Source organism: Zea mays, chromosome 4 (assembly GCF_902167145.1).
Source record: "Zea mays cultivar B73 chromosome 4, Zm-B73-REFERENCE-NAM-5.0, whole genome shotgun sequence".
Taxonomy (NCBI): Eukaryota; Viridiplantae; Streptophyta; class Magnoliopsida; order Poales; family Poaceae; genus Zea; species Zea mays.
Genome location: NC_050099.1, coordinates 162,701,902 through 162,726,431, shown reverse-complemented (window position 1 = coordinate 162,726,431; position 24,530 = coordinate 162,701,902). Strand labels below are relative to the sequence as shown.

General features: G+C 43.0%; 1 protein-coding gene across 1 annotated transcript; it reads right to left on the bottom strand.

Moving 5' to 3' along the window:
- Positions 1–1,123: 1,123 nt before the first annotated feature.
- Positions 1,124–4,664, bottom strand: LOC100276079 (uncharacterized). Its single transcript, NM_001320245.1, has 2 exons — positions 4,424–4,664; positions 1,124–1,504 (listed from the first exon to the last, which is right to left on the bottom strand). Exon 2 carries the CDS (start codon positions 1,492–1,494, stop codon positions 1,249–1,251), a length of 246 nt encoding a protein of 81 aa, NP_001307174.1. The 5' UTR covers positions 1,495–1,504; positions 4,424–4,664; the 3' UTR covers positions 1,124–1,248.
- Between the last annotated feature and the right edge of the window lie 19,866 nt (positions 4,665–24,530).

The following is a 24,530-nucleotide window of genomic DNA, read 5'->3' as shown; positions in this document are numbered from 1 at the left end:
GCTCTTAGGCCCCATTTGGTTACATGGACTAATCTTTAGAACCGTTTAGTCTCTTTTTTGCCAAACGGAAGGACTAAAGTAGGGAGTAATTGACTTTAATCTCTAGTCCCTCACATGGGTGCTAAAAGGGACTAAAGAGCACCATTTACTCTAATTACCATTGCATAGAGAATCTGCATCATACACAAACAATAAAGAGAGGGACATTTCAGTCTTTGTATACTTCATTTAATATGTTTACAATCTATTTAGTCACTAAAATCAAATAGGATAGGAACTAAACTTTAGTTCCTAAACTAAACTTTAGTCCTATGACTAATGGAACCAAACAGAGCCTTAGCTATACCTCTGCCTATATATATGTAAACCGTTGTATACATACATCACTGAGATATACGAAAACGAAAACATAGGGTCTCTCAGCTTTGAAGGCTGCTCTCATTCTTCTAGCACCTCTCTACTGTTTTACAGAAGAAAAAAACAAATAAGAAGTGTTGTGGATGGATCACTAGCTGCGTGATAGATAAGCCATCTGTGAAAGTAAATATGACATGACAAAGCAAATTGTTTGCCAGAAGATTTGGACCGGTTACGCTAAAGATGATAGAGTGAAAGATCATCAAGCCTATTCTCTGCACAATGCAGTGCTTTTTCAGTACAGCAGTACAAGCTACCCTTTATTCAAAGATATGTTGTATGGCAACAGAATTTGCAATAGTTGTCTGGGAACATATCATGTGCAAATTGACACATTGGTAGAGGCAGGAGATGCGGAAGGATCGTGTTAAAAGGTGATGTTGCATTAATACACCTCGGTGGTGCAAAAATAAAATGGTATCTGAACTTAAACCTCGGTCTTTCAGTTGATCAATCCAAAATTAGGCAGTCGCTGCATTACGACTGTGCAATCACGCTGCAACATAGCAATAAAACCTTTCGGGCCTTTTGGTGCGATCCTCTCAACACAAGGTCTATCACAAACTTGACACGGGAACAAAGAGGTTGTCCGAGCATGAGTGCATGACAGCATGTTCAGACAAACCGGTTCCTCATCAACAAGTCAGGAAACTTGTACAGTATATTTCCACCCGTTCCCCTGAATATTTATTTATCAAATAAAAACGACCAGTAATAACATAAGCCATAAGGACGTCCAGTTTAAAGCACGACAGCCAAATGTCCAGTTCAGAGGATCGGCAAGCACTGATACATCGTGTCCGCAAGTCGAGCAGAGAATCACACGATTGATTAAGCAGCGACATCCTCGGGAGGGCACTGCGCAGGTTGGGCATCAGAAGACAGGTCTGTGATGGACATCAGCTTCGATCTGAACTTGTCCGCCCCATCGCCCGGCTTCCCGTTCTCTGCGCTGGAGATCGGCGGTGTCCTCACCGTCTGCGGTGAAGGTGTCTCCGGAGTGGACTCGGAGATCGCGATCAGAGACTGACGAGCTGCTTCCCTGCTGAACTCTTCGGTTGGTGAAGGTGAGGCCATCAATCGTAGGCTGCATTTCAAGCAAGTGTCGATTGAAGGTCATCAGAACTCAGAGACTCGCAGTATAAGTACATAACGAATTACTCCTACAAAGGGCATATGCGATGCATGCAAGGCATGGCAAAAAGTAAGGCAACCAAGGAACAGAGGGGGGGGGGGGGGGGGGGGGGGGGGGGGGGGGACGGTAATATTTCTTTAGTAACAGGGTCCCTGAAGGCCCGCCAGAGAGAACATTTTGGAAATAGGGAAAACATCATTTGGCGAGTAAGTTGGTTGTTGAAAGCCCTGGGCTTGGCATGCTGCTTCTGACTAACTGATTCTCATCGTAGAGAAAGATCCCAGCTGAATCATGTCTCCATTCACTACTTCCAAGGGAACAAGAAAATGAATCAATCAACTAGCTGCACCTATATTAGGGTTAATAGCTAAATCAACCAGCCAATTAAATTAAATCTTCAAATAGCTAAACACAAGTGCATCACGTTCAATTGCCAAATCGCTGGAGTGAAGAAACAAAATTCAAGGTATGAACCATTGAGAGCCACACTAATTACTTCTTTTTTTTTGAAATTGGCAAGAGAGTTGCCTTTCATATTAAAAAGGGGGATGGGCGCTCAGAGGGGCTACAAATAGTAAATCCCAACAAAAAGCGGAAAAGGCACTAAAAACTGAGGCATGGTCGCCATGCATCAAAAACACAAAGTTATAGCAGATTAGCTAAATGTTTTGCCCCTCCTTGAATCCACCAACGGGCCTCCTTTTTGATCTTTGCCAGAGTCTATTGTAGGTATGTCCCTTTTTGTTCAAAAATTCGCGAGTTTCTCTCACACCAAATCCTCCAACATACGAGAATGATGAGGGTACGCAAGCCCTTCTTGTCTCTCACTGCAGATACCACGAGATTCGACCACCACTGGTGCACAGAGTCTACAGGTTGCCAGGCGGAATGGTGGATCTCAGTACTTGAAGCCCACAGGCTCAACTCAGCCCAAATGTGTTTGGTGAAGCAACATTCAACAAAGAGATGAAATCCAGATTCCTCGTTTAGGTAGCACAACACGCAACACGAATTGTGAGGCCATCCCCTCCTTGCCAACCTGTCTGCTGTCCAGAGTCTGTTTTGAACAGCAAGCCAACTAAAGAATTTGCACTTTGGAGGTGCCCAGACTCTCCAAATTATGTTGTTAAAGTTAGTGAGTGTGGAGCCAACGAATTGCGCCTGGTAGGCAGACCGAGCTGTGTACTGGCCACTCGGGGTAAGCTTCCATTGGGTAAGATCAGGGGTATTTTCCAATAAGCGAACCCGATTCACCTCTACCCATAAGTGACAGTATTCATGGAGGTGCGTAGATGAAAAATCATCATGATGAAAATTTAGGTCATGTATCCATGAGTTATTTGAGAGAGCCTCTTGAATGGATCTATTTTTCCCCTGGAAATAGAGAATAGCAGAGGATAGGCGTCTCTCAGTGTCATACCCTTAAGCCAGGCGCTTTCCCAGAACAAAGAAGACTTTCCATCCCCCACCGTGACTGAGGTTGCTGCTGTAAACAGTCGCTTGTCTATTGTAGTGCAAGGTAGGTCTTTTACCATCCTTTGGCTAGTCAACATTTTGGCTTCCTGCCACAACCATCTAAGACGCAAGGCCCATGAGAAGTTGCCAAGTTGGAGGATGACTAACCCACCATGCTTCTTTGGTCTTGTTGCACGATTCCAGCTGACTTTGCACTTTCCACCAGTCAACCTCTCTGAGCCAGCCCACAAAAAATGTTTACGTTTTGAGTCAATCAGGTCCATCACCTCTTTAGGCGGTTTGAGGGCTAGGAGCGGATAGATGACCTGCGAGGTTAGGACCGCATTAACCAATGTGAGACGGCCTCAGCACTTGGGCAACAACACCTCAGCATAATTTGCCTTCTCTTTTCCGTGAGTGCCTAAGCAATGTTTCACCATTCAAACAGGTTATATTCTTCTGATCTCAGGACAAAGCAATGTCCTAATATCTCACACAGAAAAGAAAAGAGAAGGCAAAAGTTTGAGGAAAATTCTAACTACATCATAAGCTTCCAGTTTTCACCTCACATGACTGGGAAAAGGGCGAAAAGAAAGGCGGTGAAAGCTGAAGGATAAGAATATCTCAAACTTCATGTAATTATTACCATTTTCTTCTTATAATCAAATCAAACAACTATAGACGGCCTGTTGATGTACTGATTTTCATGCTACCAGATAAATTCCTAGTTATCCAACAAAAATCGAGAACCAACAGTTCAGTTTGCTGTGTTCATGAAATTCAAAGGCATCTAGCAAGGCTAAAGATTTGCATAACAACTTACCCGGAACAAGTTTAAATTCTTGAAACAACTATGCTAGAGAACTAGAAATAACAGCGACGACATGTAATCCATGTCTGATCTCCAGAACCAACCTTTAGCCTCGTTAGAGTTTAGTTCCTCGATGAACTAATTGATCTCTAACGAGATAATAGTTGGTTCTTCCCACAGCCTCCAAAGCTAGGGAGGTTTGCCTAAGCTTTATTAATACCATCCCGTCAAGCTATAATTAATTCAATAATCCATTTAGCTTGGCTCGATCTGTTTTTCCACAACCACCACTCACATGCAACCAGCAATAGCAAAGCTTTCGGCCAGCTTGCCTATCCTGCCGTCCGTTGACCTCAACTTGGACCAACTGCACAGTCTAAGAATAGATGACCCTTCTACGGTTAGTCGAAGATGTAAGACAGCACGAGTTTCACAGCCAATTAAACTCAAATCCAGGCATCATTCCCCTGCTCGGAGCATCCATCCAAGGAAGATTCGGATCCGATTACCCAGAGCCATATGGCAAAAGAAATATGATATCTACCCTGCACAACTCAAAGCTCGTTCTTAGAGCAATCCGTTCAAGCAAGGTAGGGCTTCCTTACCAGCGAGCGAAGAAGTCGGACTATGTCGGCACGGATCTCCACTCCGCCGCAGTCCCCTATACAAGAGGAGGAACAAGGCCACGAGGACGAGTTGTAGAGAAGATGATCCCTTCGAGGCCGGTGGTCGGTGGCGTGCTTCGCTTCTGTTGGGCTAGGAATGGAAGCACGCGTCTTGGGTGGTTTCGTCTGGAGGTCGGTGCAACTGAAGGGAAAGGCAATGCGAAGAAGAGGGAGAGGAGGACGGCGGGCGCAAGGTGAAAAGGCTGGACTGAGAGGAAAACGGACAAACGTTACCCCGAAATCGAGGATTCTGTACTGCTAATTGATATTATTTTTTGAAAAAAATTAAACATCAAATTTAACTTAATTTATGTAACATTTATAATACCAAATAAGTACTATTAAATACTTCATTAAATACATTGTTATGGTATATCTATTTGGTATCATAGTTTTTGTAATATTTATAATTTTAATCAAACTTGAGATGTTTCAACTCTTAAAAATACAATAGTTTATAATTTAGAATAAAGGAAATTTATTTTATTTATATAAAAAATGACCCTTTACTTTCAAATTAGACCAAATTTAATGGTGGGATTTTACTACATTGTTTATAAGATTATCACATCAGCTTTTATAAAAACTAGTTGATAAATAAAATTGAAAGTGAAATGTGCTATATAACTATTTCTATCTGTTTTGGTGATTAAGTGTCCAACACATTAACATGAAATAACTAGTTTGATATGAGTATGAGCACAGGTCCATTTGAAGACAATTTGAAGGTACTAAATCCTGAAGAGTTAAAATGGAGGCTATAAAGTGCAAACCATGATGTTTGAGCACTTAGATAAGTTGCATATGCCTAAAACTATGTGTCATGGTTTCGAAAACCGGGGATACATTAGAATTTGTGTTTGGTGGGGGGGGGGGGGCTAACGTGGACTCACTCCGAATGGTGAATCGAGGGATTCGAACATGGAGTTTATACTGATTTAGGCTTTCGCCCTAGTCCAGTGTAGTTTTGATTTTAGTATTCTTAGAGGAACGAGTTACAATGGATGCAAGTGTTAGAATGAGGGAGTGGAGAACTCAGGCAGAATGCTCCTCTTCTTGTTGCTTGGCCATCCCCTTTTATATTTCAAAGAACTGGGCCTTACAGGGGACTTGTTATATGAAGACGAGCACCTCGTGCAGTCTACGATAGTCGTGATAATGTAGCCTGCTTGACATCGTCTCTTGGTTTCGTGCATAATCGTGTGCCTTATATGTCGGATCACTCCATCTACTAGGTATGCGGGTCACTGTAGCGATTACGGTTCTGAGGTTCTGAAGGAAACGAGTGACGCCTAAGAGGGGGTGAATTAGGACTTCTAAAACTTTCTCTAAACTAGGCCACAAATAAATCCCTAGTGCAAAATCTATGCAATTAATCAAACTAGAATGTACAAACTAGGTTTTGTCTAAGTGTTGCTATCTCTACCACAATGTCTAAGTTTCAATCCTAAACAATATAAGTATAAAGACGAGATTGAAACTTAAATGCTTGATATAAATGCGGAAGCTAAAGAGCAAGGTAGAGAAACAAACTCTCATGGACGACACCGGTATTATTACCGAGGTATCCGAAACCACGCAAGGACCTGACTAACCCTTGTTGGTGCCCCTACGCAAAGGGAAGCTCACGTGAGGGCCAAGCACCAGGGTCGAGTAACTCCGTAGAGAGTCGCGGGCCTTATCCACGCGTAAGTGGTGCTCCGCTTCCGGCTCCTCTCGGACGCTCTCCGCCGTCTCCACTATCGAGCTTTATGCCGAAACATCGCGGGCCTCGTTCCCTCTGGTACACGGTGGCGGTTGTGACACAAACGCGATTGTCACGGTCTTGCAAGACTCTTGCCCCACTCGCTACTCACGCAAGAGTCGAGGGTTGTGTGGTTTTTCTAAACTCACTCAACTAACTAGGGTTCACCTAGAGCAAGCGCTGATGCGGTCTAACTAACCTAAGCACTTCGCGAAGCACCTACGATAATCACCGAGTGATTCTATTAAGCACTTGGGTGTATGAGCACTTGGAAATGTCTACTATATGCCTTGGTATGTTGCTTGGGCTCCCACACCTTGGAATGGCCGGTTGGGGTGGTATTTATAGGCCCGAACACAATTCTAGTCATTGGAGAAAAGTTGTTTCTATGGCACACCGGACAGTCCGGTGGGTCACCGGACAGTCCGGTGCGCTTAGCCATTGGATCTGACACTACAGGTGACCGTTGGCGTTGCAAGGTTTTACATCAGACAGTCCAGACGTCACACTGGATAGTCCGGTGGCTTTTTTCCACCAGTGCCACCTGGAACTAGCCGTTGGGGTATTGTTCCCTAGTGCACTGGACAGTTCGGTGCTCTTAGCCGGACAGTCCGCTAGTGGCAACACTTGTCTTCGTTTCTTGGACTTTGCTTGATACTTGTTGATCTTCACTTGTGATCTTCATAATGTCTTCTTTTGAGGTGTTGCTTTCCTCAATGCCTTAGTCCAGGTAACTTTAGCATCCTGTGAACTACAAATATAAACACTAGCAAACACATTAGTTCACAGGTTATGTTGATCATCAAACACCAAAACCTATTAAGCCAAATGGCCTGGTGTCCATTTTCCTTACAATCTCTCCCTTTTTGGTGATTGATGACAACACAACCAAAGCAAGCAAATGTAACAAATATTTGAGTGAAAATATGCAATCTACTTGCTATGATGCATGATTGTCCCCACAATGTGAGATTATGGACTTAAGCCTCCCCCTAACTCCATAATTCACTTACTTCCTTTTTAGGCCAAAGAACCAAAACCACTTGAAGGAACAAAGATTAAGAAATTTTAATTTGGTGGTGTTTGGTGTTTGATACAGTTTTCATTGCTTTGGTCCCTAAAACTTCTCCCCCTTTAGCATCAACCACCGAAAAGGATGACATTAAAAGCATATAGGAAGCAAATAAGACTTGCCCTCATAGAAGATTTATCAATGATACCGATTGAAGCAGTAAAAATTATTACTCCCCCTAAATGAGCGTTCTCCTTTAGAAAGAATTTCTCCCCCTTTAGAGACGAAGAAATACTACCCCTAGAGATCTTCTATTTAGGAAAAAGCATGTGAGAAATAGAGGTGCAAGACATGATTTGATTAGACTAACTTCCCTTATGCATAGGTAACAGATAGGAGTTAACAACTTATGCATGTATAGCAACATGGGAAGTATAAGATATGAAATATAGTCTAACCAAATGTAGTCTCAAAGATATCAATTGAAAGTCAATTGTGGCCCAATTGAAGACCAATGGAAGGCTTGAGATACATAAGAGTTCTTGTAGATTTGTAGTGGAAGTTTGTTGTATTTCTCCGGGGACTTCATTTTCCTTACAATGAGACTACTACATGAAATAAACTTGAAAACATGTGTTAGTCTCAAAGTCTTAGATTATAGAGTAACCTCCCCCTGAAGGTGTGCATACAAGTTTTGAATAGTTGTAGGAGACATGCACTTTGATTTGATATCAAGAGGGGCAAATTATCTATAATTCGAGCTTTGGCACATATAAGTTAAAATATACCAATTGAAGCATAATCGAAGTGTTATACCACTTGAAGTATTTCACAATATCAATTGATGTGTCATTTTCTTAGGAATATTAAATAAGCTATGTGTTGTGCTTAACGTTTTAAACCATGTAGGTTTGCTCAAGAGTACGAATTGAAAGTGAGCAATCCTATCATATGATTTACCTAGTATGCATGCATTTTTAAACAAAAGTAAATACCATTTGCAGCACTAGATATGAAAGGTAAAAACTAAATGCAAGAAAGTAGATACACATATCTAAAACATGAAATGCACTAAATCTAGTTACCTTAGTCATGGGTGGTGAATTTGGGTCCAAAGTAGACACTAACCCACTTGGCAATAGACTTGATCCAATATGATGCATCCCATGATATACATTGTAATTTTGCCAAGTCTCCAAATTCTCCGCAGTTCTTCAGACTCCTCACTTCACTCTTAGTATCCAAACCTTCTTGGTGCTTTTCATGGTTGAAATAATTTCCTTTGGCACCCAGATGCGTTTGGCCCCCTTTCCTTTGGTGGCTTGCTTGTCGGCCTTGATTGCTATCACCTTTCCATTCTTTTTCTTTTTGATCAAGTATGGTGTAGCAGCCTTTTTGTCCACCTTGTTGATGTAGGTGTTGGAGATTTTTCTTGTTGGCTTTTGCTTGAGCTTTTGCTTATCCCCGGTCTTCGCCTTGCATTGGAAAGACTTGTGGCCTTCTTTGTGACATAGCCTACAAATCACAGTTTCTCACTTCACAAGCTTGTTCACTCCTGTAGTGGTGTTATTTTGAGGAGGTTGTATTTGTTTGGCTTTGCCTTTCTTGTCATACAAAGCCTACCCAAGGGCGAGCCACCTCTTGCTTTAATTTCTCATTCTCCATTGCAATCTCATTCGAACATGTTTCTATAACAACATTCTTAGCAAGAACTTAATTGCAGGGGTTAGAATCATTAATTAAATCAAAGCAAGAGGTAGAAGCATCTTTCTTAATAATTTTAGGTATTTCAACAAAAGATACTTCTTGGGTGCTACCAACGTTTTCTAGCTTAGTAGTTAGCTCATTATTGTGTATGCTAAGAATTTCTATTTTGCCTAGCAAATTTTCAATAGCTTCTTGGGAGCTAGCTACCTTAGCCTTAAGTTTCTCATTCTTTTTAATAAGGCCATCATCGGTAGCAGTGGATGGAGCACTAGACTCTAATTGCTCAATTTTAGTTGATAGCTCACAATTTAAATTTGCAAAAAAATTAATTTTTTAGCAAACCTTTATAACCATTTTGAGAGCTAATCGACTTATTTTTCAAAGTTTTAAGTTGAGCCTTTTGCTTAATGCAAACATTATGGGAAAATTTAACGGCTTCTGCAAGCTCATCTATGGAGGGCTTTCTCTCACCTTCATCATCACTACTGCTATCTTCACTAGAGGATGAACTACTCATTTTACCTCTTGCCATAAGACACTTGCGTGATGACCATGATGATCGTGATGAGGATCGGTGGCTGCGCGTCCTTAGAGGTTCATCTTCGCTTGAAGAGTCATCCTAAGTTTTGACACTTGTAAGTGCCTTGCCCTTGTTCCTCCCTTTTGTGGGTTCTGCCATAGTTGGATAGTTGTCCCTGAAGTGGCCCTTCTCCTTGCATGCGAAGCATCCTCTCTTTCATTGCCTTTTCCTGTCAATGTTAAAGAGAAGATTCTTGACCTACAGGGGCACACCCATTAGATTAATCTTGCGGATCATCCCCAATACCTTTCTAACGCGTCGGATTGTTTCTTTGTCCTCAGAGGATGATGTTGATGGTTGATTATCTTCATCATCATCACTTTCTTCTTCCTCCTCTTCTTCACTTGAGGAACTTGGAGTGGGAGCCTTCCTTTTACCCTTCCTTTCATCACATGCAAAAGAATATGGCCTTGAGGAAGTTGACTCCTCTCCCCGACACATTTTTCGCGACATCTCAAAGGCCGCGATTTTCCCAATCACAATGGTCGGGGTCATTGTACTCAAGTCCTTCGTGTTGTGAAGAATAGTGATGATGCTCCCATATCTTTGTTGTGGTAGTAGGTAGATAATCTTCCTCACAATGTCTGCATCACCTAGCTTATTGATGCCAATAGAATTGAGCTCATTGATGATTAGATTCAAACGAGAATACATATCTCTAACAAGCTCATTATCTTTCATAGCAAAAGAATTATACTCATTTAAGACTAGGCAATGTTTTTGCTCACGGACATTGGATGTGCCATCATGGAGCTCATGCAGTTTTAGCCAGATCTCATTAGCAGTTTTAATGTAAAAATCTGATTAAAAATATCCATGCTAAGAGATTCATACACACAATTTTTGGCTCTAGCATTTAAATGAATTTCTTTTTCCTCACTCGTGGGGGGTCTCTCGAGATTTTTGGGTGGTTTCATCCCTTCATGAGTGACTCTCCTAACACCTAGATCAACAGCCTCTTGGTAACAAGCCATTCTAGCACTATAATATGGGAAGTTAGTGCCGTCGAAGTGTGGTGGCTTATGGGTATCCATCCCCTTTCTCTAAAAAGCGTCGGCTCTTTTAGCAGTGAAGCTAAAGCATTTTAAATGAGCCAAACCAGACTTTGATACCAATTGATGGAAACAGGTGACGCCTAAGAGGGGGTAAATTAGGACTTCTAAAACTTTCTCTAAACTAGGCCACAAATAAATCCCTAGTGCAAAACCTATGCAACTAATCAAACTAGAATGTGCAAACTAGGTTTTGTCTAAGTGTTGCTATCTCTACCGCAATGTCTAAGTTTCAATCCTAAACAATATAAGTATAAAGACAAGATTGAATCTTAAATGCTTAATATAAATGTGTAAGCTAAAGAGCAAGGTAGAGATGGAAACTCTCGTGGATGACACCGGTATTTTTATCGAGGTATCCGGAACCACGCAAGGTTCAGACTAATCCTCGTTGGTGCCCCTACGCAAAGGGAAGCCCACGCGAGGGCCAAGCACCACGGTCGAGTAACTCCGTAGAGAGCTGTGGACCTTCTCCACGCGCAAGTGGTGCTCAACTTCTAGCTCCACTATCGAGCTTTCGGCTGAAATGTCACGGGCCTCGTTCCCTTTGGTACACGGTGGCGGCCGTGACACAAACGCGGTTGTCACGGTCTCGCAAGACTCTCGCCCCACTCGGTACAATTACAACGGCTCGCGCAAGAGCCGAGGGGTTGTGTGTTTTTTCTAAACTCACTCAACTAACTAGGATTCACCTAGAACAAGCACTAGTGCGGTTTAACTAACCTAAGAACTTCGCAAAGCACTTACGCTAATCACCGAGTGATTCTATTAAGCACTTGGGTGTATGAGCACTTGGAAATATGTACTATATGCCTTGGTATGTTGCTTGGGCTCCTACACCTTGAAATAGCCGATTGAGGTGGTATTTATAGGCTCCAACACAATGCTAGCCGTTGGAGAAAAGCTGCTGCTCGCTGTGGCACATCGGACGGTCTGGTGGGGTCATCGGACAGTCTGGTGCACCTAGCCATTGGATCTGACACCGCAGGTGATCGTTGGCGATGCAGGCTTTTACATCGGACAGTCCGAATGGCACACCGGACAGTCCGATGGCTTCTTTCCACCAGTGCCACTTGGAACTAACCGTTGGGCTACTGTTCCCTAGTGTACTGGATAGTCCAGCGGGTGTCACTGGAGAGTCCGGTGCTCTCAGCCGGACAGTCCATAATGGCACACTTGTCTTCGTTTCTTGGACTTTGCTTGATACTTGTTGATCTTCACTTGTGATCTTCATAATGTCTTCTTTTGAGGTGTTTCTTTCCTCAATGCCTTAGTCCAAGTAACTTTAGCATCCTGTGAACTACAAACATAAACACTAGCAATCACATTATCCACAGGTTATGTTGATCATTAAACACCAAAACCTATTGAGCAAAATGGCCCAGGGTCCATTTTCCTTATAGGTTCCTTGTAATGACGCTCGGTTGGACCCATGGGGTAGAGTCAGGGGTCACTTAGGGTCGTACGTGGCGACACCCTGCCCCGTTTGTTAGAGATCTTCTGTCATCCTTTCACTGTGGCGTGGCATCATCCGAGACGGTGTGCGGTGGCAACATGGCTTACTGTGGATGTTGTGGGGTAACAGTGCCTTCCTCGCCTCCATGTTAGGTTGGTACAAGCGTGCTCCTACAACACGTGTGACAAGAGGGCATGGCGCTGGGGCCCATAGGTGTATGGGCGCCTATCGTGGGCCTTTTGATTTTCCGCCTCGCAGAGTTGCTCGGCGATACCTGGTCGGCCAAGATGGGTCGGCATGAGTTATGGGCTTACTTTGGGTACACCATTCCCGGGTACCTGTCAGCAACCCTCAAGCCTTCATACAACTCCTTGGAGTTGTTCGATGAGCCCCCGAGTAATCCGTGAGGATTGCTTGGGGGTTATCTGGTTAGAAACTAGAGACTCGGGTGGGCGTGAGCGCATCTGCTAGATGCAGTCCTCGAGTAACCCGTGAGGATTGCTTGGTGATTTATTGAAATTCGCCTAGAGGGGGTGAACAGGCGAAACTTGAAATTTAAAAACTTGAACACAAAACTTCACACAGGGTTAGCGTTAGAATGAGTATAGATGAATATGGAGTGTGAAAGAGTAGTTCTTCTTGCTTAGAGTTTCTAAATCAATTATAGATTATTTTGGGCGCCAACTCAAATCAATCGCAAGTAAGAGAACTAGAGAGAGGGTGAAAGTCGCCTAGAGGGGGGGGGGGTGAATAGGGCGAATCTAAAATTTATAAAGTTAAGCACAACTACAAGTAGGGTTACCGTTAGAAATATAAACGAGTCCGAGAGAGAGGGCGAAAAACAAACTGCAAGCAAATAAAGAGTGAGACACAAGGATTTGTTTTACCGAGGTTCGGTTCTTGCAAACCTACTCCCCGTTGAGGTGGTCACAAAGACCGGGTCTCTTTCAACCCTTTCCCTCTCTCAAACGGTCACTTAGACCGAGTGAGCTTCTCTTCTCAATCAAACGGGACACAAAGTTCCCACAAGGACCACCACACAATTGGTGTCTCTTGCCTCGGTTATAATTGAGTTGATCACAAGAAGAATGAGAAAGAAAAGAAGCAATCCAAGCGCAAGATCTCAAATGAACACAAGTCACTCTCTCACTAGTCCCTATTTGATTTGGAATGAACTAAGGACTTGGGAGAGGATTTGATCTCTTTGGTGTGTCTTGTATTGAATGCTATAGCTCTTGTAAGGTGTAGGAAGTTGGAAAACTTGGATACAATTGAATGTGGGGTGGTTGGGGTATTTATAGCCCCAACCACCAAAAGTGGCAGTTGGGAGACTGTATGTCGCATGGCGCACCGGACAGTCCGGTGCGCCACCGGACACTGTCCGGTGCGCCAGCGACGTCAGCAGGCCGTTGGGTTCTGACCGTTGGAGCTATGACTGGTGGGGCCTCTGGGCTGTCCGGTGGTGCACCGGACAGGTCCTGTAGACTGTCCGGTGCGCCTTCTGCGCGTGCTCTGTCCTCTGCGCGCGTAGGCGCACATTAAATGGTTGCAGTCGACCGTTGCGTGCGAAGTAGCCGTTGCTCCGCTGGCACACCGGACAGTCCGGTGAATTATAGCGGAGCGGCCTCCCATTTTCCCAAAGGTAGCAAGTTCAGCGTCGAGTGCCCTAGTGCACCGGACACTGTCCGGTGGCACACCGGACAGTCCGATGCGCCAGACCAGGGTGCCTTTGGGATGTCTTTAGCTCTCTTTATTTGAACCCATCTTTGGTATTTTTATTGGATTGTTGTGAACCTTTGGCACCTGTAAAACTTATAGACTAGAGCAAACTAGTTAGTCCAATTATTTGTGTTGGGCAATTCAACCACCAAAATCAATTTAGGAAAAGGTGTAAGCCTATTTCCCTTTCAATCTCCCCCTTTTTGGTGATTGATGCCAACACAAACCAAAGCAAATATAGAAATGCATAATTGAACTGGTTTGCATAATTGTAAGTGCAAAGGTTACTTAGTATTGAACCAATATAAATTCTCTTAAGATATGCATGGATTGTTTCTTTATATTTTTAACATTTTGGACCACGCTTGCACCACATGTTTTGTTTTTGCAAATTCTTTTGTAAGTTCTTTTTCAAAGTTCTTTTGCAAATAGTCAAGAAACACATGAGTAAGATTTTGAGAAGCATTTTTCAAGATTTGAAATTTTCTCCCCCTGTTTCAAATGCCTTTTCTTTTGACTAAACAAAACTCCCCCTCAAAGAAATCCTCCTCTTAGTGTTCAAGAGGGTTTTATATATTAATTTTGAAGATACTATTTTCTCCCACTTTTGAACACAATAAGATATCAATTTGAGAATCTTTATTTTAAAATTAGGTGGTGGTGCGGTCCTTTTGCTTTGGGCTAATACTTTCTCCCCCTTTGGCATGAATCGCCAAAAACAGATACTTGAGTGAAATATAAGCCCTTTTATCTACTTTCTCCCCCTTTGGCGAACAAAATATAAGCGAAGATTATACCAAAGTTGGAGAGCTGCTCGAAGCGACGGTGAAGGATGAGTAATTTGATGGAGTGGAGTGGAAGCCTTGTCTTCGCCAAAGACTCCAATTCCCTTTCAATCTATGACTTGGTTTGAAATATACTTGAAAACACATTAGTCATAGCATGTAAAAGAGATATGATCAAAGATATATTGATGAGATATGTGTGCAAAACATCAAAAGAAATTCCGAGAATCAAGGATATTTAGCTCATGCCTAAGTTTGTTAAAAGTTTGTTCATCTAGTGGCTTGGTAAAGATATCGGCTAATTGTTCTTTAGTGTTGATATAAGCAATCTTGATATCCCCCTTTTGTTGGTGATCCCTTAGAAAATGATACCGAATGGCTATGTGTTTAGTGCGGCTATGCTCAACGGGATTATCCGCCATGCGGATTGCACTCTCATTATCACATAGGAGAGGAACTTTGGTTAATTTGTAACCATAGTCCCTAAGGGTTTGCCTCATCCAAAGTAATTGCGCGCAACAATGGCCTGCGGCAATATACTCGGCTTTGGCGGTAGAAAGAGCGATGGAATTTTGCTTCTTTGAAGCCCAAGACACCAGAGACCTTCCCAAGAACTGGCAAGTCCCCGATGTGCTCTTTCTATTAATTTTACACCCCGCCCAATCGGCATCCGAACAACCAATTAAATCAAATATGGATCCCCGAGGGTACCAAAGCCCAAACTTAGGAGTATAAACTAAATATCTCAAGATTCGTTTTACGGCCGTAAGGTGAGCTTCCTTAGGGTCGGCTTGGAATCTTGCACACATGCATACGGAAAGCATAATGTCCGGTCGAGATGCACATAAATAGAGTAGAGAACCTATCATCAACTGGTATACCTTTTGATCTGCGGATTTACCTCCCGTGTCGAGGTCGAGATGCCCATTGGTTCCCATGGGTGTCTTGATGGGCTTGGCATCCTTCATCCCAAACTTGTTTAGAATGTCTTGAATATACTTCGTTTGGCTAATGAAGGTGCCCTCTTAGAGTTGCTTCACTTGAAATCCTAAGAAGTACTTCAACTCCCCCCATCATAGACATCTCGAATTTTTGTGTCATGATCCTACTAAATTCGTCACATGTAGATTCGTTAGTAGACCCAAATATAATATCATCAACATAAATTTGGCATACAAACAAATCATTGTCAAGAGTTTTAGTAAATAAAGTAGGATCGGCCTTTCCGACTTTGAAGCCATTAGTGATAAGGAAATCTCTAAGGCATTCATACCATGCTCTTGGGGCTTGATTGAGCCCATAAAGCGCCTTAGAGAGTTTATAAACATAGTTAGGGTACTCACTATCTTCAAAGCCGGGAGGTTGCTCAACATAGACCTCTTCCTTGATTGGTCCATTGAGGAAGGCACTTTTCACGTCCATTTGATAAAGCTTGAAGCCATGGTAAGTAGCATAGGCAAGTAAAATGCGAATTGACTCAAGCCTAGCTACGGGTGCATAGGTTTCACCGAAATCCAAACCTTCGACTTGTGAATACCCCTTGGCTACAAGTCGGGCTTTGTTCCTTGTCACCACACCATGCTCATCTTGTTTGTTGCGGAAAACCCACTTGGTTCCTACAACATTTTGGTTAGGACGTGGAACTAAATGCCATACCTCGTTCCTAGTGAAGTTGTTGAGCTCCTCTTGCATCGCCACCACCCAATCCGAATCTTGTAGTGCTTCCTCTACCCTATGTGGCTCAATAGAGGAAACAAAAGAGTAATGTTCAAAAAAATGAGCAACACGAGATCGAGTAATTACCCCCTTTTGAATATCGCCGAGGATGGTGTTCACGGGGTGATCTCGTTGGATTGCTTGGTGGACTCTTGGGTGTGGCGGTCTTGGAACTTGTTCATCTTCCTCATCTTGATCATGAGCATCTCCCCCTTGATCATTGCTCTCTTCTTGAGGTGGCTCAACATCTTGATCTTCTCCTTCATCATTTTGAGCCTCATCCTCATCTTGAGTTGGTGGAGATGCTTGTGTGGAGGAAGATGGTTGATCTTGTGCATGTGGTGGCTCTTCGGATTCCTTAGGACACGCATCCCCAATGGACATGTTCCGTAGCGCGACGCACGGAGCCTCTTCATCACCTATCTCATCAAGATCAACTTGCTCTACTTGAGAGCCGTTAGTCTCATCAAACACAATGTCACAAGAAACTTCAACTTGTCCAGAGGACTTGTTAAAGATTCTATATGCCCTTGTGTTTGAATCATATCCTAGTAAAAAGCCTTCTACAGCCTTAGGAGCAAATTTAGTTTTTGTACCTCTTTTAACAAGAATAAAGCATTTGCTACCAAAGACTCTAAAATATGAAACATTGGGCTTTTTACCGGCCAGGAGTTCATATGATGTCTTCTTGAGGATTCAGTGTAGATACAACCGGTTGATGGCGTAGCACGCGGTGTTGACCGCCTCCGCCCAAAACCAATCCGAAGTCTTGTACTCATCAAGCATGGTCCTTGCCATGTCCAATAGAGTTCTATTCTTCCTCTCCACTACACCATTTTGTTGTGGGGTGTAGGGAGAAGAGAACTCATGCTTGATTCCCTCCTCCTCAAGGAAGCCTTCGATTTGTGAGTTCTTGAACTCCGTCCTGTTATCGCTTCTTATTTTCTTGATCCTTAAGCCGAACTCATTTTGAGCTCGTCTCAAGAATCCTTTCAAGGTCTCTTGGGTATGAGATTTTTCTTGCAAAAAGAACACCCAAGTGAAGCGAGAATAATCATCCACAATAACTAGACAGTACTTACTCCCGCCGATGCTTATATAAGCTATCGGGCCGAATAGGTCCATGTGTAGGAGCTCGAGTGGCCTGTCAGTCGTCATGATGTTCTTGTGTGGATGATGAACACCAACTTGCTTCCCTGCCTGACATGCGCTACAAATCCTATCTTTCTCAAAATGAACATTTGTTAGTCCCAAAATGTGTTCTCCCTTTAGAAGCTTGTGAAGATTCTTCATTCCAACATGTGCTAGTCGGCGATGCCAGAGCCAGCCCATGTTAGTCTTAGCAATTAAGCAAGTGTCGAGTTCAGCTCTATCAAAATCAACTAAGTATAGCTGACCCTCTAACACTCCCTTAAATGCTATTGAATCATCACTCCTTCTAAAGACAGTAACACCTGTATCTGTAAAAAGACAATTGTAGCCCATTTTACATAATTGTGAAACTGAAAGCAAGTTGTAATCTAAAGAATCTACAAGAAAAACATTGGAAATGGAATGGTCAGGTGATATAGCTATTTTACCCAAACCTTTGACCAAACCTTGATTTCCATCCCCGAATGTGATAGCTCGTTGGGGATCTTGGTTTTTCTCGTAGGAGGAGAACATCTTCTTCTCCCCTGTCATATGGTTTGTGCACCTGCTGTCGATGATCCAACTTGAGCCCCCGGATGCATAAACCTACAAAACAAATTTAGTTTAGGTACCCAAACGGTTTTGGGTCCTTTGACATTAGATACAAGAACTTTGGGTACCCAAACACAAGTCTTTGACCCCTTGTGCTTGCCCCCAACATACTTGGCAACTACTTTGCCAGATTTGTTAGTTAAAACATAAGATGCATCAAAAGTTTTAAATGAAATGTTAGAATCATTTGATGCAACAGGAGTTTTCTTCTTAGGCAATTTTGCACGGGTTGATTGCCTAGAACTAGATGTCTCACCCTTATACATAAAAGCATGGTTAGGGCCAGAGTGAGAATTCCTAGAGTGAATTCTCCTGTTGGGGACTTGTTCTCAAATGCTATGAATCAAGAACAAGGCAATATAAAATGTTAAATGTCAAAGCCCTTCGTCCTTCGGGTCATTATTTCCCTTCGGATATAATGAATCTAGGACGAAGGTTATGAAAGACGTGCCTTCATGACCATGATGAGAAGTGAAGAACATTCATATAAAGTACAGAAAGTAATATGATCTTTCATAAACATTATTATTAATATATTTCCATTTATCTTATTTATACAGACAATATTAAATTACAAATGTACCTTCGGCTTGAAGGAGTGAAAACACAAGTGTGACGCCAAAAGCGAATGCCAAGTCAGCGTGAACAGTACGGGAGTACTGTTCATCTATTTATAGGCACGGGACGCAGCCCGTGTAAAATTACATTAGTGCCCTTTATATTTATCAACAACTCTACAGTAATTCTTCAGGGTCTGATTCGGCTTTTCATCTTTAAGTCGGTTCCCCTTTTCTACTGTCATGCCGAAGCTTATCTGCGCATAGCTTCGTAATGATCTTTTCCTTCGTCACAATCGTCTTCCGTCCCACTCAAGCTTCGTCTTGACCATAATCTTATATACTCGTAATCCAATTCCAAAGATACCTGCTCACACATTTCACTTGGAAAACATTGTTAAATCATGTTTTTGAGGACCTTCGAAAGCCGAAGGCCCCCAACAGTAGCCCCTCGCAATATTAATTTGCTGTACTGATAAATTCATATTGCGATATGGACGAAGGCCTTAAGCCGAAGGTCCGAAAAACACCTTCCCTTTGCTAGAATAGCAATCAGTCTTTGACAAGCGGGACCCTCCAGTTTTCAATGCTCTGGGTGTATAAATAAGAACTCATCCCGAGTTATTTGGCACGCTCTCTTGCCAACCGTTTTTACTCACCCAACCTTTGGCCTACACGCAACAACACTTGCTTGGCCTTTTAGATTTTAGAGCTTCGGTTTAGAGAGTGCTTTTCAGCGTTTGCAAAGATGTCTGAAGGTAAAAAAGTTGTTGGTGATTCGGGTGATTCAAAGCTAAGTCTTTCTGAGGAGATGCATCTGGGTTTTCTTCAATCAATGTCGAAGACTAATACAGAGAAGATTACTAAAGAAATCTTGGAGGGTTTATCTGAAGATACTGGCGACAGTGACAGCTATGATGTGGATAGTGGAGGTGAAGACTCCGAAGATCGACCCTGGCGACCAAGCCATGCGGTTTTCGGCAAATCAAGTATTAAAGAAAATCATCTTGTCAACATGAGGGGAAGATATTTCCGGGACTTGTCCGTTGTGAGGGCCGACGAAGGAGAGAAGACTTGTCCAACTCCTGAGGAAAATGAAGTCGTAATATTTCGAAGCTTCTTGAAAGCTGGACTACGATTTCCCCTGAGCAGCTTTGTTGTAGAGGTGCTAAAGATATTTGAAATCTACCTACACCAGCTTACCCCCGAAGCAATCATAAGGATGAATATCTTCGTGTGGGCCGTTAGAAGCCAAGGCCTGGAACCTGATGCAAAAAGTTTCTGCAACATACACGAATTGATATACGAGACAAAACCCTGGGGTAAAGAACAGTATCACAACAATTTTGGGTGCTACAGCTTCGGCTCCCGGTCTGGGTCAAGCTGCCCAGTGCCGACCTTTCGAAAGAGGTGGCCTAGCGACTGGATGACGGAATGGTTTTACGTGAAGAATGACTTGATATCACGAGAAGATATAAAGAAGATCATTATGCGTCCTATCTGGCAACGCTTCGGCCTGCGGAGGCCGAAGGTGGAAATGAATGAATTAGCCGAAGAATGCCAGAGAGTCTTCGGAGTTGTTTGCTCTTTTATTGGGACGAGGGACTTGGTCCAGGAACATATTGCCTTCAGAGTATGGCCGCTTGCGGAAAAATGGGAAATGCCGCAAGAGACCATAAAAGAGACTGACGAAGGTGGACTAGTCAGGCTGAAGTACACATTTAAGTTTGGAGATAAATTCATTGAGCCTGATGATGACTGGCTAAAAAGCATTGAAACTGTAAGTGATGAACTGCTTGGAGTATATTCAAAGGCCGAAGACACTGCATTGTCAGCAGCCTTTGGAGGCCGAAAAAAGAAAAGACTGAACCGAGTATTTGACGCAATTGGGTTCGTGTACCCCGACTACCATTATCCAGTGCGGGGTCAAAAAAGAAAGAAAACTTCTTCTGCGAAAGGACCTGCTTCAGCCGCTCCTAGTGAGCCAGTGCCGAAGAGAAAAAGGGTAAAGGTTCTCACACACCGGCCACGTTACATTGAACTGGCCACAGTGCCTGAGTTCACCGGTGAGACCTCTTCGGCCATCGAAGCGAAAGAACGGACCCTATTGTCAGAGGTCAAGGAGTTAGCCGAAGTGCCAACAATAGGAAAATTGGAAGAACCAAAAACTCTGCTGCCAGAAATCAAAGGGGTGGCCGAAGTGCCAGCAATAGAGAAGATGGAAGGACCAGGGACTGAAAAAGCAAAAACATCAGAGGTTTTAACTCCTTCAGCAAAAATTGAGGCAGGAAAAAGCCAGAAAGGTCCAACCGTAACCCCAAAAGAAAAAGAATGGTTATTGTATTAGATGTTTTAGAGACAATTAAATCTTCGAGCATAACTTCAAAGAAAACTGTTGAAACTTCTGAAGTGTCTACTGAAGCTATTGGTGCTGAAGCTTCGAAGCAACAATTTGAAACTGAAGCCGGGCCTTCAGAGGCAGCCAAGGTAAAACCTTTTGAAACCGAAGAAACGAACATTGCAGAGGCAACCGAAGAAATAAAAATACCAGAACCAATTTTGGTTGAAGAAACTGACACTGGTGCCCCCGAAGCACCTTCCAAAATATACGATTATATTGTGCGGCACGCTTCGGGGAAAAAATTATCCGAAGAAGAAATTTTTGAAGCTAATCACTATGCCAGAGAGTTGAAATATCCGAAGGGGGCACTTGTGTTCAATGGAACAGACGAAGATAACTTCCTATACTGCCTCCCGGACAACAAAGAATTATCCGTCTGCCGGGAGATGGGTAGAAGCATGGGGTTTCCAAAGCTTGAAGCTGGATTATGCGCTATGACGAAGGAGGATCTTGCGGATAGCCTTGCATATAATAGCCTTAAGGTATGAGAACTGCGCGTTTGGAAATTTTATAATTTGCAACTCATTCTTTTATTCTTATACCAACTCTTTTACATACAAGGTTTAATACTAAGCAACGCATTAAGGGCGCAAAAGAATGCCGAAGACGAGAGCTATGAAATTGCTTTCAACAACCTACGATCAGAGGTTATTAAACTGAGAAACGAAGCTCTGAAAAAGGATAAAATTCTGGTTACATTGGTGGACAAGATAAAAGAAGACGAAGCTGCCTCAAAGGCCCAAGCTGAAGCCCAAAGGCGGGAAATTAAAGATCTCCAGAAACAGCTAACTAGAGCTAAAGAAGAACGTATGCTTGAAGAGACAAAATGAGAGCTTAGTGATCAATGGGCCGATCATTTGGAAATAAATGTTAAAGAGCTTCGTGCATCCCAGAGAAAATGCTATGTTGAATCCATAGAATGTGTTAAGAAGATAAAATCCAGCTTCGCCAGCGTTGGCGCATTTTCTAGCGAAGAGAATTTCTCAAGGGGAAATCCTGAAGGTCCAATTAAATGGATCAGCCACGAAGCTGAAGCCTTCGAGGAAATTCTGAATGGCTGGAGTGACATATGTGCTTTTTCAGGTGCTAGAGGAATTGCTACTGTTTTGGAGAAAAAAGATTGTGAGCATGTAAAATCCTTAGCGCAGTCCGAAGCTACCTTGTCCTCCGAAGACATTAAAGACCCCTCAGCCGAAGCAAGCATGGTCGGCGGAAAATTCTTCACTGACATCTGGGACAACGACGGCCGAGAAATGGCGCAAGAGATTATTCAAAAGAGTGAAAAAGGCATCCACGATGCTAGAAAGGTAGCAGAAGCTGCCGAGAAAAGTACAGAGCCCGAAGGGCAAATAGATATTAATTAGTGGTTTTTTATTATATTGTAATTTTTAATTCCAGACGTTGTTCGCGGTTTGCAATAGTAATATAGCCGTATCTTCTCTTTCCTCAGAACCTGCTGAGGCATCTCCGGGCCCCCACCCGAAGGGGGACGATGAAATTAGAAAAATGGCCGAAGCCATTATGGACAAGGTTGTCGACCAGCTATTGAATGAAGCTGCAGAAATAGTGCTTAAGGAGGATTGAATGCTATTGTAGAAACATTTGGAACGTAACATGTGTAATATATTGTAACTTTGAATGTAATATATAATCTATTTATAGTTTAATTCTTTACGATGCATAAAATTTTGCATACATACCATTTTTTGAGCCTTCGGCGAAAAAACACCTTCCCTTCTTTTCATGCTTCGTGAAGAAAATCTTTTCTATATCTCAAGAATTTGCTTACTTCTCTGATGAAGAATATCCAAGCTTCGTACAATATTCTCCGAAGCTATAAAAAAGTTTTGTGTTGCTTCTCTAATGAAGCTGCACTTCGTGTCGATTTATCTTGTGCCTTAGCACGATTTTCTTTTTTCCGAAATATTCTCCGAAGATCAACACTGTATCTCTTTTCCAAAAGGCTTTGTGTTCCTCATGCAGTATGCTGTATGATGCTTATGTTATGCGAAATGATGTGATGATGCTATGTTATGCAAAATGATATTTGTGCCACAGATACATATCCCTGTAATAAAGCACACACACTTTTTATATCAGCGCTGACTTTTCGCTGTAAGCCTCCCTTAGGAGCTTCTTCGCCTTTTACTTTCAGCGGAATTAGCGTTTATTTTTCGTTGTAAGCCTCCCTTAGGAGCTTCTTCGCCTTTTACTTTCAGCGGAATCAGCGTTTATTTTTTGCTGTAAGCCTCCCTTAGGAGCTTCTTCGCCTTTTACTTTCAGCGGAATCAGCGTTTATTTTTCGCTGTAAGCCTCCCTTAGGAGCTTCTTCGCCTTTTACTTTCAGCGGAATCAGCGTTTATTTTTCGCTGTAAGCCTCCCTTAGGAGCTTCTTCGCCTTTTACTTTCAGCGGAATCAGCGTTTATTTTTCGCTGTAGGTTTAGAAAACTTACACTGCGCTCCCTTAGGAACGACTTTTTACTGTTTCGAACGATTTGTACTGTGTCCGTTAAATCAAATTTTTGATAATACAAAGGTCCTTCAAGCCACCATAAATTCGTATGCTTCGGCAACTCAAGCCTATGGAAAAGACATATTTTTATTATGGTAAAAGACGAAAGTGTTATAAGAAATTGAAATTCGATAAAAGACACTTAAACTCTTCATAATTGTTCCTTATTAACAAAAAGGTAATACTGAATGTAAAGATGCGAAAGAACTGCTGTTGAGGTAGGATATTTGTCAATAAATGTGCTTCGACTCTGGCATAGTACTATTGACTGTGCAAGCTTCAGACTCCTCTCTGAAATCCCTCTGAAGGTGATTGTGTTGACTCCCTTCTGGCTGCTGCCCTCGCTGGGTCGGCGGTGGCGGTGGAGGCTGCTGCCAAGATGCTTGGGGTTGGCTCGCTGAAGCAACAGAAGCTGTAGAGTGGTTGCCTACGTATTCTGGAATATAAGGCGAGTGATACGAAGTAGTATGCATGACCTGCTTCGGCTGACTTTGTTGCACTGCTGCTTCTGCTATTTCCTTCTGTTTTTGGATGGTAACGTGGCACATCCTGGTGGTATGGCCCTTGTCTTCACCACAGAATAGGCAGTAAATTTTTCTTGGCTGGTCGCCAAACCTTCCCCTGAAGCCCCTGGCGCCTTTGCCCCTTGGCGCTGGCGGCCGAAAAGAACTTTGCTGCTGGCCCGAAGCTTGTGAAGAGTATTGTGGCCTTTGCTGCTGACTCCCTCGATCATCAGTTTGAGCAGAGTTATGAATTGACCTAACGTGCCTCGGGTGAAATCTTCCTCCGAAGCCCCTGGTCATTTCAGAGAACCTGAATGCTTCCTCCCTTCTTTGTCGGAAGTCGTTGTCAGCTCAAATGTATTCGTCCATCTTCTGGAGCAGCTTCTCCAACGTTTGTGGTGGCTTCCTGGCAAAGTACTGCGCTGAAGGTCCCGGCCGAAGCCCTTTAATCATGGCCTCAATGACAATTTCATTGGGCACTGTTGGCGCTTCTGCCCTCAGACGCAGAAACCTTCAGACGTACGCCTGGAGGTATTCTTCGTGGTCCTGGGTACACTGA

Bases quoted from the DNA above. Each gene is read 5' to 3' on its own strand.
- LOC100276079 (NM_001320245.1), bottom strand. From the start codon at position 1,494: ATGGCCTCACCTTCACCAACCGAAGAGTTCAGCAGGGAAGCAGCTCGT.